This window comes from Solanum dulcamara, chromosome 5, assembly GCF_947179165.1.
Source record: "Solanum dulcamara chromosome 5, daSolDulc1.2, whole genome shotgun sequence".
Taxonomy (NCBI): domain Eukaryota; kingdom Viridiplantae; phylum Streptophyta; class Magnoliopsida; order Solanales; family Solanaceae; genus Solanum; species Solanum dulcamara.
The window spans coordinates 74,004,366-74,019,173 of record NC_077241.1 but is presented as its reverse complement, the minus strand read 5'-3'; the positions used below and the strand labels follow the sequence as shown (position 1 = coordinate 74,019,173).

The following is a 14,808-nucleotide window of genomic DNA, read 5'->3' as shown; positions in this document are numbered from 1 at the left end:
ATTAAAAAATGGTCAAAAAAAGGACGTAAGCATTGAGAGTCCCTTCTACTTATCTCGAATGACCATGATTCTCAATTCAAATTCACAAGATAGAAGATGAAAAGTTTTTTAAAAAATAAATATTTTTGAAACGGCTAAAAAAAGTAAGACAAATAAATTGAAAGAAATGAATTTTGTGTTTATTATTGATTAAAACTAATAATAAATTATTAATCATCCTTGCTTGTTAATTCTATTTCTTCCTCTTTCTAATATTGAATTTAAAAAGAGATTGTTAAGTATGTGTATTACCTTTATTTTACCTACGTAGAAATCACCTAATCGAGGAAGTTAACATAGAAACTAGTACATACAATATAGAAATTCATTATTTATTATTTTTTTTAGCAATATATATGTAATTAAGTAATTTTGACTTACATACACCGTAAAAAATTATAATTAGAATTATTCAACTGATCGCCTTATACTTTATGTGTGATTCTGCTATCGTTTAAATTCGATTTTTGAATATGAAATTGATTTTGGTAATGAGTGTTTTACCTTAAAAGTAAATTTTTTTTTGAAAAACCAAATGAGTCGAGTTTCAGATACCGAATCATAATAAAAGAAAAAAAAAAGGAGAAAGAATGTCTTATATTGTGAACATGTATGATGTAACAATAATGATGAAGGAAACATGCTTAAAAAGCAAGAAAATAATCATAAATTGTATAAATCAACTTTCTTGTCCATTGCATTATCCTAATATTTAAATTGTGGCCCTAATTATCCTTTCATATTAAGAAATTGCACTTTGCACAATAATTTATTGGAAAGCACGTGAGTGGTTAGTATTAATTAGTGACAACTTCTAATATTAATTAGTGTTAATTTAGATATTAGCATCTTTGCTTTAGGATAAAGAAATCCGACTGACCACGTGACCTGGATGTAATCTTGAAAAATTAAAAGAAAAAAAGTTAATTATCTCATACAAGAATTTCTAAATTACATTATATTCCACCCGTTACAAAATACTTATCCCGTTTTAGCTTTGAATTAACCTAATTGATTTAGCTTTAAAAATTAATCAAATTAACTCTCACTGAAAGTAATTTTGGGACAGAGAGAATAGTATTCAAAATTTATTCTATTTTAAAGAGAGATGATCAATGGTCGTGATTGATTGATAAGTATTTATTCTTAATCAAATGTCTCAAACTCAAACTCTAAAAATAAAAGTTGCCTTTAATAGAGAGAGGTTTTACTCTTCCAAAGTGATTGAGACTTTTCCGACACTAAATCAAAATTAGTCGAACCTCTAAACTGATATCAAAACCCCAAATGAAAAACAAGCAAAAAATTAAAGAGGGTTGTATTTTTATTTGTGAAACCAAAACTTATGACTTGATTATGCATTATAGGTTTTCTTAATTAATTGTAGTTGGACATTTATTTGGTAATTTTTCATTGTTATGAATATCTGAATTATGAATAAGTCAGTTCATGAATCATCAAATATTCCTATCACTAATTGTGTACTAGTAAAAGACAAAATCTTCCTGAAAAATAGAAATATAAAATGAAAATTCAAAGGAATCTATTTGGTTTGGCTTATTTTACTTAAGCTTGTACATTTGATCAAATCACTTTAAGATAGTAATACATATCTTTAGTTATTAATTATTATCATGAAAGTCTTACTTCATGGAAAAATTGACCACTCGTATTGTGCATTCCTATCAAAATTACATTAAAAAAAATTATTGAAACCAGATAAAACAAGGACAATATGTGTGATTCTGTAAAAGAAAATTTTTTGGACGAGGCTGAAGATGATGAAATGTACGCAAATTTTATTTTTATTTTGAGTAAAATAAAGAGGTTCTTTCTGATAGAACCCTTGACTAGAGAGAAGCATTCTCAAAATTATAGCAATGTTTTTATGAAATATTTTTAAATTTAAACATTCTCTTTTCTATCAGTCTTGATCCATTACAATATATAGTCGTAATCTTGATAAGAAGGTTTTTGATGAGATGGTTTTCAATCGAAAAAATTTACAAATATTTGACCACATATTTATTTTTCTTCAATAATAAATGAATTAAAATTAAAAATTATTTTTAATGAGATCTGATTTTATTTTTTAAATTCAATTTGTCATAACGTATCATTTCCGCGATAAATACCTATGAATTTTGAACGCAAATGAAAAAAGAGCAATTTTTGAGAATAAAAAAATAAAAAATAAAAAGGTAGGAAAGCTCTTTAATTAGAAAAAGTATTGGCCATGGTAAAGCGTTAGTGGGCCCAGATTTGTTTTTGGCGGCATATCTTTTGGATCAGTTAGAACCGTTAATGTGGGCTGGGCCTTTACACTAATTAAATGGGCCTTGTCGTTATCCGCAAGTGATGTAGAGAAGAGACTACGCGAAGCAAAGCATAATATTTCACCCTCGATATGTGTGCCCAATTTCAAAATTGCCACACATTGTTTCTTTGTTATTTATATTTAAAATTTATGATTATAGTGGAATTGTTCTTGAGAAGAGGAGCAATAATGATTAAGTTGTTTCTGTGTGATTTATAGATTATATAATCAAGTCGTAAAAATACTTAATAATGCTTGTATTAACATTATAATAGGTTGTCTAACTCACCTTTTTAAAGATGCAATTAGAGATATTTTGTGCACCAAATAACTTTTTAACAGAATTGATCTTAACGGAAATTCATTCCATCAACACTAGTATCATCTCGAAGCATGGGTTTTAGGTTTTTTTAGCTAACAAGTAATAATAAAAAGAATTCTCTCGCATTATAATTCTTTTTAAAAATTACTTTAACAAGTACTTTCTTCGTTCCAAATTTATATGACACTCTTTTTTTTTAGTCCGTTTCAAATAGAATGTTGCCTTCCTTATTTGATAATTATTTAATGGCATTATCTCCAATCATCCTTTTGAATCCCGCTTAACACTTTATTACGAAGAAAAATCAACTAAAAGTAAGTACTAATATGGCTCTATTTAGGATAATTTGGTAAACGTGACAAAGTCTTACCTTATCTTTCAAGCTCGGTGTATGATCAAATGATAGACGGAGGAAATATGTTTTATCATTAGCTTGACATAGTTGACAAAGTATTTTTTACATAAAAAATTAAGGTAAAAAAAAAGGGAAGAAATTAATCGTAGTGTCATTAAATTGGCATTTCCTTTCTTGATAGGTATTATTAGCTTTGATTTTTATAACATTGCATAGTGCATATATAGAAAAAAAAATTCCAGAAATATTCCGTCCAACACAATATATTTCACCTAACACAATAGACGTATTAGGATTTTGGATTAGCTGAATTCAAAGTTCGATTTTGTCAAACCTTAATTATTGAGTTAAAAATATTATAATATCAAAATCCTAATTGATTGTGTATCTAACAACCCTTATAATTATTATTTTTTAATTATACTGTATAATGATATGTGTTGACCTGCTTCCGTTATTGATGATGATAATAGGCTAATAGCTTTAATTAATAGCTATTTATTTTTTTAACTTCACCAATTTATAAGAAAATTATTGTTGAGAAAAAAGAAACATTTTGGTGATAGTTGCAGTTGGATTATAAATTAATCTTGTTATATTTTAGTATATCACATTAAGTACTATTGTTTTCTCCATGGATGATGTACTCATATGTGTTATTAAAACTATAAATTATAAAAGTATAGACGTTAAATTTGATATTCATATACATCTTTTATTTTTTATTCAGTATTTGATATTCGCATGAAGTCCGACTATATTTAAATTTATGTATTGTAAGACCTATTTTTGAGATCTGCATTCCCAACATTTTTGTTTTGTCATTTTAAGGACTCAAACCCACCCAAAAATCTTTAATTAAGATAAAAGAATCATAATTATCCCTATAATTCATGTTCGATAAAAAAAATGCATCAACCAAATGATTTTATTATTTCCTTTCATTTTTTTTTGTTTTATTAGGTAAATTATTTGTGACCATAAAGAAATAGATGTTGACTTAGTGCAATTGATGAAAGGAATCTGTTTCATGATTAACGTTTTCATTCCTCATACGTCTTTTACATATCCTCTCAAATATTAACGTGTCTATATCTTGATTATTATCTGTGGTTTTTCAAACAAAAACTCCTTAATTATAAGAATATGATGTTTTGAACTTTTGATATTTACTACATATTCTATATATAAGAATAAATTAAAATTAGATATCATTATTGGTGGAGTTATGATTTTCACTTAAAAAATCAAAATATAACAAATTAAATACAAAAGAAAGTCAAAGAGATTCAATATCTAATATATATATATATATAAAAAAATGTTATATATCGTGTAATTTTTTAATAAAAAGGGTTCGTGTGAATAGCGCCCTTGCGGTATCCTAATTCTACCCATGGATACCACCAAAGATAAGCCGTTAAGTAACCTTCAATAAGAAGTTTTGAATTCTAAAAATGAGGTTTGTATTTGATAGAAAACACACTTTATTTCAAAAAATATATTTTTCTTGCACACACTTTACTTTTAGAGTTGAATTTTTCAACACAAATTCAAATTAATTGAGTCTTTAAATAAATAAAAACACCAAGTAAAAAGAAAGATGAAAATAAAAATATTAGAATCTTTAATCGCATAGTAGTTATATAGAAAAAATCGGATAACTTTAAAATTAAAAGATAGTACAATTTTATTATCAAAAATGCCAATTGATCGTATCACTAACATCTTTCAAGAAATCATAAAGTTAATATCTTTCTATTGATACCTCTCTTATAAGAAAGGAAAATTCTTGACCTAAGATAAGATAATAATAACATAGTTGTAGAGTAGAACAATTAAGGAGCACAAGGAATTAGCCAACATCAATATAGGAGTTCAACCATAATTTTTAAATGATAATATTCGAGTCAAACTTGCGCGCACCTCAATTATTTCATTATTTATATATTACTTCATACCATTATAAATATCGAATGACTATATCCATTTATCCACTAAAATTTATACAAATCAAAAGAATTGCTTAACGTCTTTCATATCTACTGCAATTTGAACCTTAATCTCTAAAGTTTACACTCAATTTATTTTAATCATTAGCTTAAGATTTTGTTGACATTAGGTAGTATAACATTAGGGACTAGTTTACATTTCTTGAATCATTTAGGTGCCTATGTTAACATTTGCTCAAACATCTTGGTGCAAAAAGAAGAAATATTTGAGTTGGGGTAATGACCAAAGCCATCAATGGCCAAGTAGTAAATGTAACCAATATTATGGGTGTATAAATAAACCAATAAATAAAATAAAAAATCCTATTATCCAACCTTTAAATTTTTGCTTCTGCTTTAACCCCACTTTGGTCTTGTCTTCTGAAAAAAAATATTAAAAAAAATCAGATACCAAATACAATAATCTTAGACCGCCATTATCAAAACCAGAAAACTTGCAGAAGCACAAATATCTACAGAAGGAACAGATCAAGAAACTTTATAGGATTGAAAAAAAAATGAACTTTTGAATTGAAAAAAAAAAAAGTTTCCATTTTTATCTTATGTTAAATGCATCAGAAGAATCTTGAAGTTCAGATAGGTCAAGAACACAGTGACCTTTCTTCCAATTTCATCTCTTCCCATCAAAAACAATACCAAAATCCAATCTTTATCCCAAATCAGCCAACCCCATCTGAAAATTTTTCCAATATTAATCTCCAAATCAAGATCCCATCACCAGATTCTTCAACCAATCAGATTCATTTTAGGGATGAACCTATTTGCCAGAATCAATCACCAGGAAAAACCCTTTTGTCAACACCTCATAAAAGGCCAATAATGTCTCAAAGTTCCAATCTTTATCACTCCCCAACACCCTCTTCCTCTGTTAACCAACAAGTACAACACAATCATTTCAAAGCTACTGTGCTGAAGTCAAGCTCTTCATCAAATCAGTCTTTTCTATGTCCTTGTTCTATACCTGTGTTGTTAGCTACAAAAAGAATCACTCTAAGACTCCTTCATCACTCTTGTCATGCTTCTTGGATTAGAGTCCATTTGAAGCTTTTTATATTGCTTTCTTTGCCTTCTCTTTACTTGTTGACTTCAACTCATTACTGGGGTTCTTTTCTTTACTTTCTGTTTATTATTGCTCTAATTGCTTTTCTTGTGATTTCACTTTGTGTGGCTCTCCCTTGTGTTCCTTCTATCCGCATATTTTTTGCTAGAACTTTGTCTATCAATCTTCATTCATCACCTACTGCCTCAAAGTCTCGACCTTCTGTTGTTTGGTCAATTGGTTCAAAGCCTAAACAAGAAAGGAAACCAGTTTCAGGGTGTTGGGTGCAAGTTTACAGCAATGGTGATGTGTATGAGGGTGAATTTCATAAAGGGAAATGCTCAGGAAGTGGGGTTTATTACTATCGTTTGAATGGGAGGTATGAAGGTGATTGGATAGATGGAAAATACGATGGATATGGGGTGGAAACGTGGTCGAAAGGGAGCAGGTATAGGGGGCAATACAGGCAGGGATTGAGACATGGAGTTGGGATGTATAGGTCTTATACTGGGGATCTATATGCTGGGGAATGGTGTAATGGGCAGTGTCATGGATGTGGGGTTCATACTTGTGAAGATGGAAGCAGTTATACAGGGGAGTTTAAGTGGGGTGTCAAACATGGATTGGGTCATTATCATTTCAGGTAACCATTTAGGGGCATTTGCAATTGTTTCTTTTTGGATTTCTAGTTATTACCTTGACGTTATTCTTCAAGTATGTGTGTGTACTGCTCTTCATTTCACATTCTTTCATTGTTGCTGCTGCTCTCGTTTCTGCATTTCCTTTGTCAACTGCCTGGATATGCTTTATTTTAAGCTGAGGGTCTATCGAAAACAGCGTCACTATCTCTACGAGGTAGCAATAAGGTTTGCATACGCTCTATTTTCCTCAAACCCCACTTGTGGGATTACACTGGGTTGTTTGTTGTTGTTGTTGTTATTCTTCAAATTGAGCTTTTGTGTTCATGTGAATTCTCAATGGCTAAGGCTTAGCATATTCACTTTGTTTTTCTCAAAATTTGGGTTGTATGTGCTTGGACTTCAATTGCCTTGTCCTTATCATGTCAGATTAGAGATATTTTTGGTTTTTTTCTCGTGGCATCTAGAATTCATGCACATTCCAAGAGCTATATAGTTGGATAGTTCCATATTTTCTACATGCAGAATAGGAACCATAATTTTGCATCAATTATGTCTGTCTTAGCTTCGGCCTACTTGCTTACCGGTGCTATAGGGTATATACCAGCGATACTGTGTACGATGAGCATTCAAGTTCCCACATGCATTATGGACCATGAAACATTTAATCATCATACGTGTGAGAGAGCAGGCAACGTGTAAATTTTGAGATATTGAGTTTTTAACTTACACTTTTATGCTCAATAAAAGACATTCTCTGAGGACTGAGAACAGACAATAACTGCAGTACCCTGAGCTGGCTTTTATGAAATCACCAGCTGCCTCTTCATGTTGAGGTTTTCTCAACTTGGAGGTATTCTGTTGCTTATACTTGATGAGGGTGTCTTTCCTTCTTAGAAAGTGATAAAAGGTGAAGTCTAAGATTTTATCCAGCCACTACAGTTGCAGGCTTGTTCTAAGCAAAATTCATCTTTTTTTTCGCTTTTCCTGGATTTCGTCAGAGAAAGGTAACTTGGGGAATGTTGGTAAATTCTATCGAAGTTGCGTTTTTGGAGTATTCTTAGGAATATAGTTCAGATCATTGCTATTGTTGTCTGTCATTCATGGATGAAATCAGCTTTGAAAATTTGAATGTATTCTCTAGGATTGCCCTTATGGGTTTTGAAATGGTTTGTCACTGCATTCTTCCTTAATTTCAAGGTAAATGGAGGAAAGATAAGACTCTATTTAGATGTCCTTGAATGTCGTCAGTGTTACTAAAATCTCCAACTCTGAGATAAGAGTATGTTCTCCGTGGGATTAGCTATACTTTATAACTCTCTTTAAAGCCTACAGTCAGGTAACTGGTGTTACATCTTGGACTACCGATATGATCTGCATAATTTAAGCTGGTGTTACTCCTTTTCTTCTTTTTTCTTTTTTTTTGGGTTGGGGGTTCCATGGCTTCTTCTGTTCTCATCTCACACCCTCTTTTCTCATGTATTATTCAAGGAGTGGGTGAGGAAACTGGCTAAGCCATGTTAGGATAAACAAAGATGACTAAATGGTATCAGTGGCAGACGTTGGAATTACATACATGGATGGTCATTTTAATGTGGGAAAGCTAAATTGTTTCTCCCATGTTCATGTTTAAGGCTGACTTGGATACTTGAATTAGGACAGAGACACAAGGATATTATATTGCTTTATGTTTTTTTTTTTTTAGATTCTAGATCCTACATTCAGAATACAATGCCCAAAATCTGATTTAGTTATTCTGACATGTTATACACTCTGCCCTCATATCTTTTATTTCAAACATGGAGTAAGACAGCTATTGTTATTCTTGACTATACAGCTTTTTTGTCAGCTATATGAAAGACTGATGATTGAGTGTTAAAAACTGACATATTTTTATACTGGAAGGGGAGAGATCGTTTTTTTTATGCTGACCTACTGAATGCCACTATATCATTATCTGTAATTTCCTCATTCTGCTCCAGCCTAGTTTCATGTTTCTTTCTGCAGTAGCGATTCTTACCGTGAGTGATAATTATTATCTTGAGTAATGCAGAGAACGATACCATAACTATGAGCTATCAACTTTCATGCGATCTGTCTTACTCTTCTATTGCTTTTCCTTTCTCTGTTCTCTTTCTTGGGAGAATATCCATGCATGTGTATTTACTCACGGGTCTGTTGATTTGCATGACTATGCAGAAATGGGGATACATATGCTGGAGAATATTTTGCAGATAAGATGCATGGTTTTGGGGTATACCACTTTGGAAATGGACATCGCTATGAAGGAGCCTGGCATGAGGGAAAGAGGCAAGGGTTTGGCATTTACACTTTCAGAAATGGGGAAACTCAGTCTGGTCACTGGCAAAATGGGATTCTTAATGTTTCAAGTAGTCTTGGCACCCATCCGGGATCTCCTTCTGCAATTGACCATTCTAAAGTGCTTCATGCAGTCCAGGTAATAATCTTGTTTCCTGGTCATAGTAGGATGTTGTAGGGACATCGAAGAAAATGTATAAGTGGTTGGAAAAAATACTCTGTCATTTGGCTGTTCAAAATTGGAATTTAGTTTTAACTTGTGCTGAAAGGAGTTGCTTCAAACCTTCTCTAAACATAACTGACAGTTTTTGCGAGATGGTCCTTCCTCCCTGCTTGGTTTTCAAGAAACCAGGCTGCAAACATATTTCCAAAATCTGGCTTCTCCCCTATCTCTCTCGTTTCAACAATTCCTTATTTCCTTTTTTTCGCTGTGTTTCTGGAGAGGGGCTTCTGACAGAAGCTTTCAATCCTCTCTCTGAAGCTCAGCAATGCATTTTCAACAGTTAAAATGGAAAATATAAAGAAATACCTAGTGTTAATTATCTCTAACTCAATGTGCTCATAAGTTTTCTTCCTTGGTTCTTAGGAAGCAAGACAAGCTTCTGAGAAAGCTGTGAATGTGACAAAGGTGGATGAAAGAGCAAAACGAGCTGTCACTTCTGCCAACAAGTCCGCCACTGCAGCAAGAGTAGCAGCTGTGAAAGCTGTCCAAAACCAGATTCATCAGAATGGAGACAGTTGCCATTCACCATTAGCAATTGTGTAAACCCCTCGGTTGGCAGAGGCTATGGTTTTGCACCCTCTCATCGGTCTTGTTTTTAGATACAGAGACCGAGACTACCAGGGACCAACTTGGAACCACAACAGGCAATGAGCTGATTGAGGAGCAAGTTTATCACGTCCCTTTCATTAGGCCTTTACTAATATGCTTATATAGTGCGCCCTCTTATATGGAGCTAAGAGCGCAACCAAAAAAAAAAAAAACTGCAGATGTAATTAGGTGGTTTTATCTTTTCTTTCTGTTGTTGCTGTCCAGTAAGTGTAGATAGTTTCCTGTGTTCTGTGTTTTGCCATAAGAGAATGGCCAAGTTCCTAAACTTGTATCTCAGAGGGAGATCACCTGTGCTGTGCTATGTTGTAAAAAGTAATAGTATCTAAACATGTGCTGTATTAACAAATGACTTCATAAATTTTGTCTCATCAGCATATCCAGAATTTTAAATCCTTAGGTGGAAAGTATCATTCTACCATGGGCGGAGCTAGGTAGGCTTGAGAGGTTCATTCAAATTTTCTTTGGTGGAAAATTACACTGTTTATATATAGTTAAAATTATTTTTTATGTATATATAATAGATGTTGAACTTCTTTCGATTTTTTCGTGTGTTTACTTATTAATAGTTTGAACCTCTTAATAAATATTCTTTGTCGCCCGAGCCCGTTTTCTGCTTTGGTGACAACTTCTTTTGCGTCTGGAAGTCGCTTGTAGTGGTTAATTAGAAAACAAAAAAAAATGAATTCAAAAGCGGCCCATATCCTTTTTTGTCTTTATTTGACCCCAAGAATGGATTGGATCGAAACGATTTTCTTGTTGAAGCGGGTTCATCCGAATCTCCTTCGGTGAAAAATTATATTATTTATGCATGTTTAAAATATTTTTTTATTTATATATTAAATATTGAATCCTCTTTAATTAATTTATATATCTACTTTTTCAAATTTTGAATTTTCTTACTAAAAATTCTGGCTCTCTCAATTCCCACCAATTACACCTGCTCCTTTAGTAGGAACTAGGTCAACTTGAGGTCATAATCAAGTGGCCAAAGTAGTGTTCAGTAGCTGGGAACATTCCCAACTATAACTAAGGCTTTGTGGTTTTCAATAATTGGTGGGGTAACGGGAAAAAAGCTTTAAGCCACTTGACCAAAATATAGTACTTCCCCATCTGAATTTATGTGACTATTTTCTAGTCAGTTCTAAAAAGAAATATATATATATTCATATTAATAGTAAACTCTCCCCCGTCTTAGTTGCTTATCAACAGAAATGGGTAGAAATCTGAATAAATACCTTGAAATAAACTAAATTAACAACTTCGAAAAATAATAACTCCATAATCAAGGACTTGGGAGTATTCAACAAAAGCTATATTAAGGGTAAAATGAAAAAAAAGCATTAATTGATCTTCCCCTTTTAAAGGACAAATAATTTTAAGTGCTTTTACCATAAACTTCTAAAACAACAAATAACGGAGTGAGTGTCACGTAAATTGAAACAAAAAAAGCATTATATTAAAAAAATTTAAGATAAAAACTTTCAGTAATTTGCGAAATATCAGTTTAGTACTATCGATTACGTCAAATTTCAACCTGAATCTACACCTTTCAGTGAGCATCACAAAAGTATAGTCGAGAGCATAAAGAAGTGATGGCAACAACATGCATCACTAAATAATTGTCTGAAAAACACAGTTTTATACTAATGGCTAATTGAGATAGTTCAGAACATCATAAAGTACTCAAAATTGAAAAGCATGTCTGATCTCACAACATAAGTATCATAAAGTACTCAAAATTGAAAAACATGTCGAAACAAGTAGACAAATCGTAAGCTACAACCGCCAGAAGGGGACGATCGCTCTAACTCTCAGTCTGCTCCCTCAGTCTTCGGATTGTACTCCTCACTGTAACAGCACTTGCAGTGCTATGAAAAGGAAATAGAGATTAGTTATTGTCACACTAAAAGGGAAAACAAAAGAAGATGAGAGAGTAATTACTTCAATGTGTAAGCACCACCGGCTTTGACTTTGCCGCAATCTTTGCAACCCCAAATTCCCACTGCTTTCCTCTTTACTGCATACTGCAGAACAAGTGTATATATATAGTGAGAATCCTAAACTTAAGAAATCTTTATAGTATAACAGTAATCCAAGTGCAGCCAAGAAACCTATCATATTGCACATAGCTTCTGGTCTATGAAATGTACCAGACCCATACCTTTCCACAAAACTCACAAAAGTACTTGCTGTGCTGGCTAACCTCCATCTTCTTAATTTGCTTACGCAGACTGGCACCATAACGGGTACCTAAGCATAGAAGTAAAGCAAATCACAAATATAAATGTCAAGACAAGAAAATAGAAGCTTTTCAAAAGTTTTATGCAACTGTGACATATTAAAAGTGCCATTTAAATTAGCAAACACAAAAATCAAGGATACAGTTGCCTTGGATAAAAGCTATGGTATATATTAACCAAAAGAGACACTAGAGTGATGACCCAGGGAGAGAATACTACAAGCTGAAATAACCTTAACAAAAAGAACTGACTCCATCCCATGGGCATAGTGTTATCAACAAAATTTTTTTTTTTTTTTTTGAATCCATAAAGGTGTCAGGTTGCAAAACCATGAAAATCTCAATGAGCCTGACCCACAAAATCCCACATAACCATTCACTTCAGACACACGACAATTCCAGGCATAAATTAGAATATGATTGATAATAGTAACAATCAGCAGCTCCAACTTAGGGAAATAAACATCTGTTGACAATAATTACCATCTATTTTAGTGTTAATGACATAGCCTGAATAGAAACAACTCAACGAGACTTCAAAGGGATAAGCAAAGCCAGGAGATTCAGCTTTTAAGTTAAGATTTGATGCCCATATGCAACACTCATGTCATCATATTTCTCTATATACAATTACAAGCCTCAAAACTGCAGAATTCACGAGTCCATTTACTCCATTATCTCCTATTATTATTATCAATTTTTCTTCAGCCTAGTAATAGGAACCTACAGTGTGCAGACAACTTCAACTAATAAGATATAATAAGTATCATGGATTCAAAGGAATCCGGACTGACTTGCCAATGTAGCCAAAAATATTAAAAATTTAAGGAACTATAGATAATGAATCAAACTCCTAACCAAATGCACCTTGTGGCAAACAAAAGTACCAAATCATATCCTTATTACTGCAAAATGTGAGTTTCTAAAAGGAGCTATAATACTTACCATACTTTCCAACGATTCCAGCCTTCTTGGTCCTCTTAGTCTGCGGCAAAAATAGCATATTTCACATTAAAACTCGCCGCAACTTTTACTCAACTTCTACACCATCTTATCTCATTAGGAACAGATTTCCCTATTTTAAACAAGACTAGACAACTCTACCTTTTCACAACCTCCATACAAATTGTGTTTGCAATTGTCATTATCTCAATATATATATTCTCCTACAAATTCAATTAAATGAACAATTGAAACATATAATAGCATTTGCTTTTCCAGGTCATCAAATATTAAAGGGCAGCCCGGAGCCCGGTGCTGACATGTGACCAAGAGGCAACAGATTTAAGCCTTGAAAATAGGCTCCGGCAGAGATGCAACTGCATACAATAAATCATTTATAATACCCCTTTCACTTTAAAAAATGAAATCTTGGCATTCTCCAATAACATTCAATAAACCTAATGAATAGTGGTAACAGACTACAACCCAAAACCAGTTTCACATAATAATATCGACCCTTTTCATCATCAACCCAATAAAAACATAAAATCGCAAAAACAAAAAGGAAACAGCTTCAATGAACAAATAAAAAACAGCTCTTTTGACACTTTGAACAAATTAATACTCAGATTTAACAAGTTAAGCATAATGCAAAGGGAAAAAAAGGTGTACCATTATGACTGTTGATGGAGGATTTGGAGCGGCTGCTTCTGAAGGGTTATTAGAGCAAAGCAAAACTAGGGTTTTTGTAGCGTCAAAAAGAAGTATAATTAGTTGCCTTTTGGAAAAGATTCGGCCCATTGTTTGTTATGTTCGGGTTGACCCGAATCTGTAAACTAACTTGGCCCTGTTGATCATTACCTTCAAAACTTGTATGGAAAGCCCTAATTTTGACCAAGGGTGGGCAATTCTGTAAATTGCATCACTTCCGCTTAAACTAAAAATAACCCGCAGATATATAATATATGTTTAATTCATGTATAATATACATATAATTGTGTGTAATTAGTGTATAATTTATATATATAATTAAAACAGAAGTAAACAGTGAATTCCACCGGATGTTGGTGAAAAAATTGAAATTTTACGAAGAGAATAATTTGATGGGCGTTTTGCCATAGATTTCAAATATTTTTCACTTTCTATCAAATTTATGGAGTTGAGATTGAAGATGAAGTTGTGTGATTATAATTTTTGTAAAAAATATTTGGAATATGTTCAAATATTTGTAAAAAATATATGATTTCTCTAAAACATCAAATCCTATAATTTCTAATAGTTAGCAAAATCATCTAATTTGACTAATTTGGCTGAAACATACCGATCAAATCTGTTCTAAAAAAGTAATCTCACATGATGTCAAAAATTGAATCTCATATATGAGCTACTATATGCTATACACTTCCTCAAATTTTAAATACTATTACAAAGATCTATTAATACAAAAAATCAACCACTCTCGTAACTAGTTGTTCTTTTATGATTTTTCTCCCACATTATGTGCACAATCTCTTCAATGTCATTCGAGTCTTTGCTAATAAGTTTCTGAAAGTAGCTACTCAAACTGTTGAATACAATCTGTTTTAGGAAATAAAACGGTTTTATATCAAAATATTTTACAAACTTCATTCCCAGTCAATTTATTTATATCAGTCTTCATATGATATATATTTGTGCTCCACTTGTGTATTTCTTGGACGGAAGAGACAACAATTATGAAAAGACTCACTTGATTACACTCTTTATGTGCATTT

At 32.2% G+C, this 14,808-nt stretch overlaps 2 protein-coding genes across 2 annotated transcripts; one reads left to right on the top strand and one right to left on the bottom strand.

The window, feature by feature from the left end:
- Positions 1-5,372: 5,372 nt before the first annotated feature.
- On the top strand, positions 5,373-10,247 carry LOC129889769 (uncharacterized). Its single transcript, XM_055965211.1, has 3 exons — positions 5,373-6,727; positions 8,922-9,180; positions 9,628-10,247. Exons 1-3 carry the CDS (start codon positions 5,595-5,597, stop codon positions 9,805-9,807), a joined length of 1,572 nt encoding a protein of 523 aa, XP_055821186.1. The 5' UTR covers positions 5,373-5,594; the 3' UTR covers positions 9,808-10,247.
- Positions 10,248-11,455: 1,208 nt separating this feature from the next.
- Positions 11,456-13,870, bottom strand: LOC129889768 (60S ribosomal protein L37a-like). The gene is made up of 5 exons (XM_055965210.1): positions 13,727-13,870; positions 13,058-13,097; positions 12,035-12,123; positions 11,815-11,897; positions 11,456-11,741 (listed from the first exon to the last, which is right to left on the bottom strand). Exons 1-5 carry the CDS (start codon positions 13,853-13,855, stop codon positions 11,678-11,680), a joined length of 405 nt encoding a protein of 134 aa, XP_055821185.1. The 5' UTR covers positions 13,856-13,870; the 3' UTR covers positions 11,456-11,677.
- Between the last annotated feature and the right edge of the window lie 938 nt (positions 13,871-14,808).

Excerpts from the sequence above, each read along its gene's own strand:
- LOC129889769 (XM_055965211.1), top strand. The coding sequence starts at position 5,595 with ATGCATCAGAAGAATCTTGAAGTTCAGATAGGTCAAGAACACAGTGAC. Across the intron at positions 6,728-8,921 it reads TTGGGTCATTATCATTTCAG|AAATGGGGATACATATGCTG; the intron begins GTAACCATTTAG and ends ATGACTATGCAG. Across the intron at positions 9,181-9,627 it reads AAGTGCTTCATGCAGTCCAG|GAAGCAAGACAAGCTTCTGA; the intron begins GTAATAATCTTG and ends CTTGGTTCTTAG.
- LOC129889768 (XM_055965210.1), bottom strand. The coding sequence starts at position 13,855 with ATGGGCCGAATCTTTTCCAAAAGGCAACTAATTATACTTCTTTTTGAC. Across the intron at positions 13,098-13,726 it reads CTCCATCAACAGTCATAATG|ACTAAGAGGACCAAGAAGGC; the intron begins GTACACCTTTTT and ends TTTTTGCCGCAG. Across the intron at positions 11,898-12,034 it reads TTTGTGAGTTTTGTGGAAAG|TATGCAGTAAAGAGGAAAGC; the intron begins GTATGGGTCTGG and ends CTTGTTCTGCAG.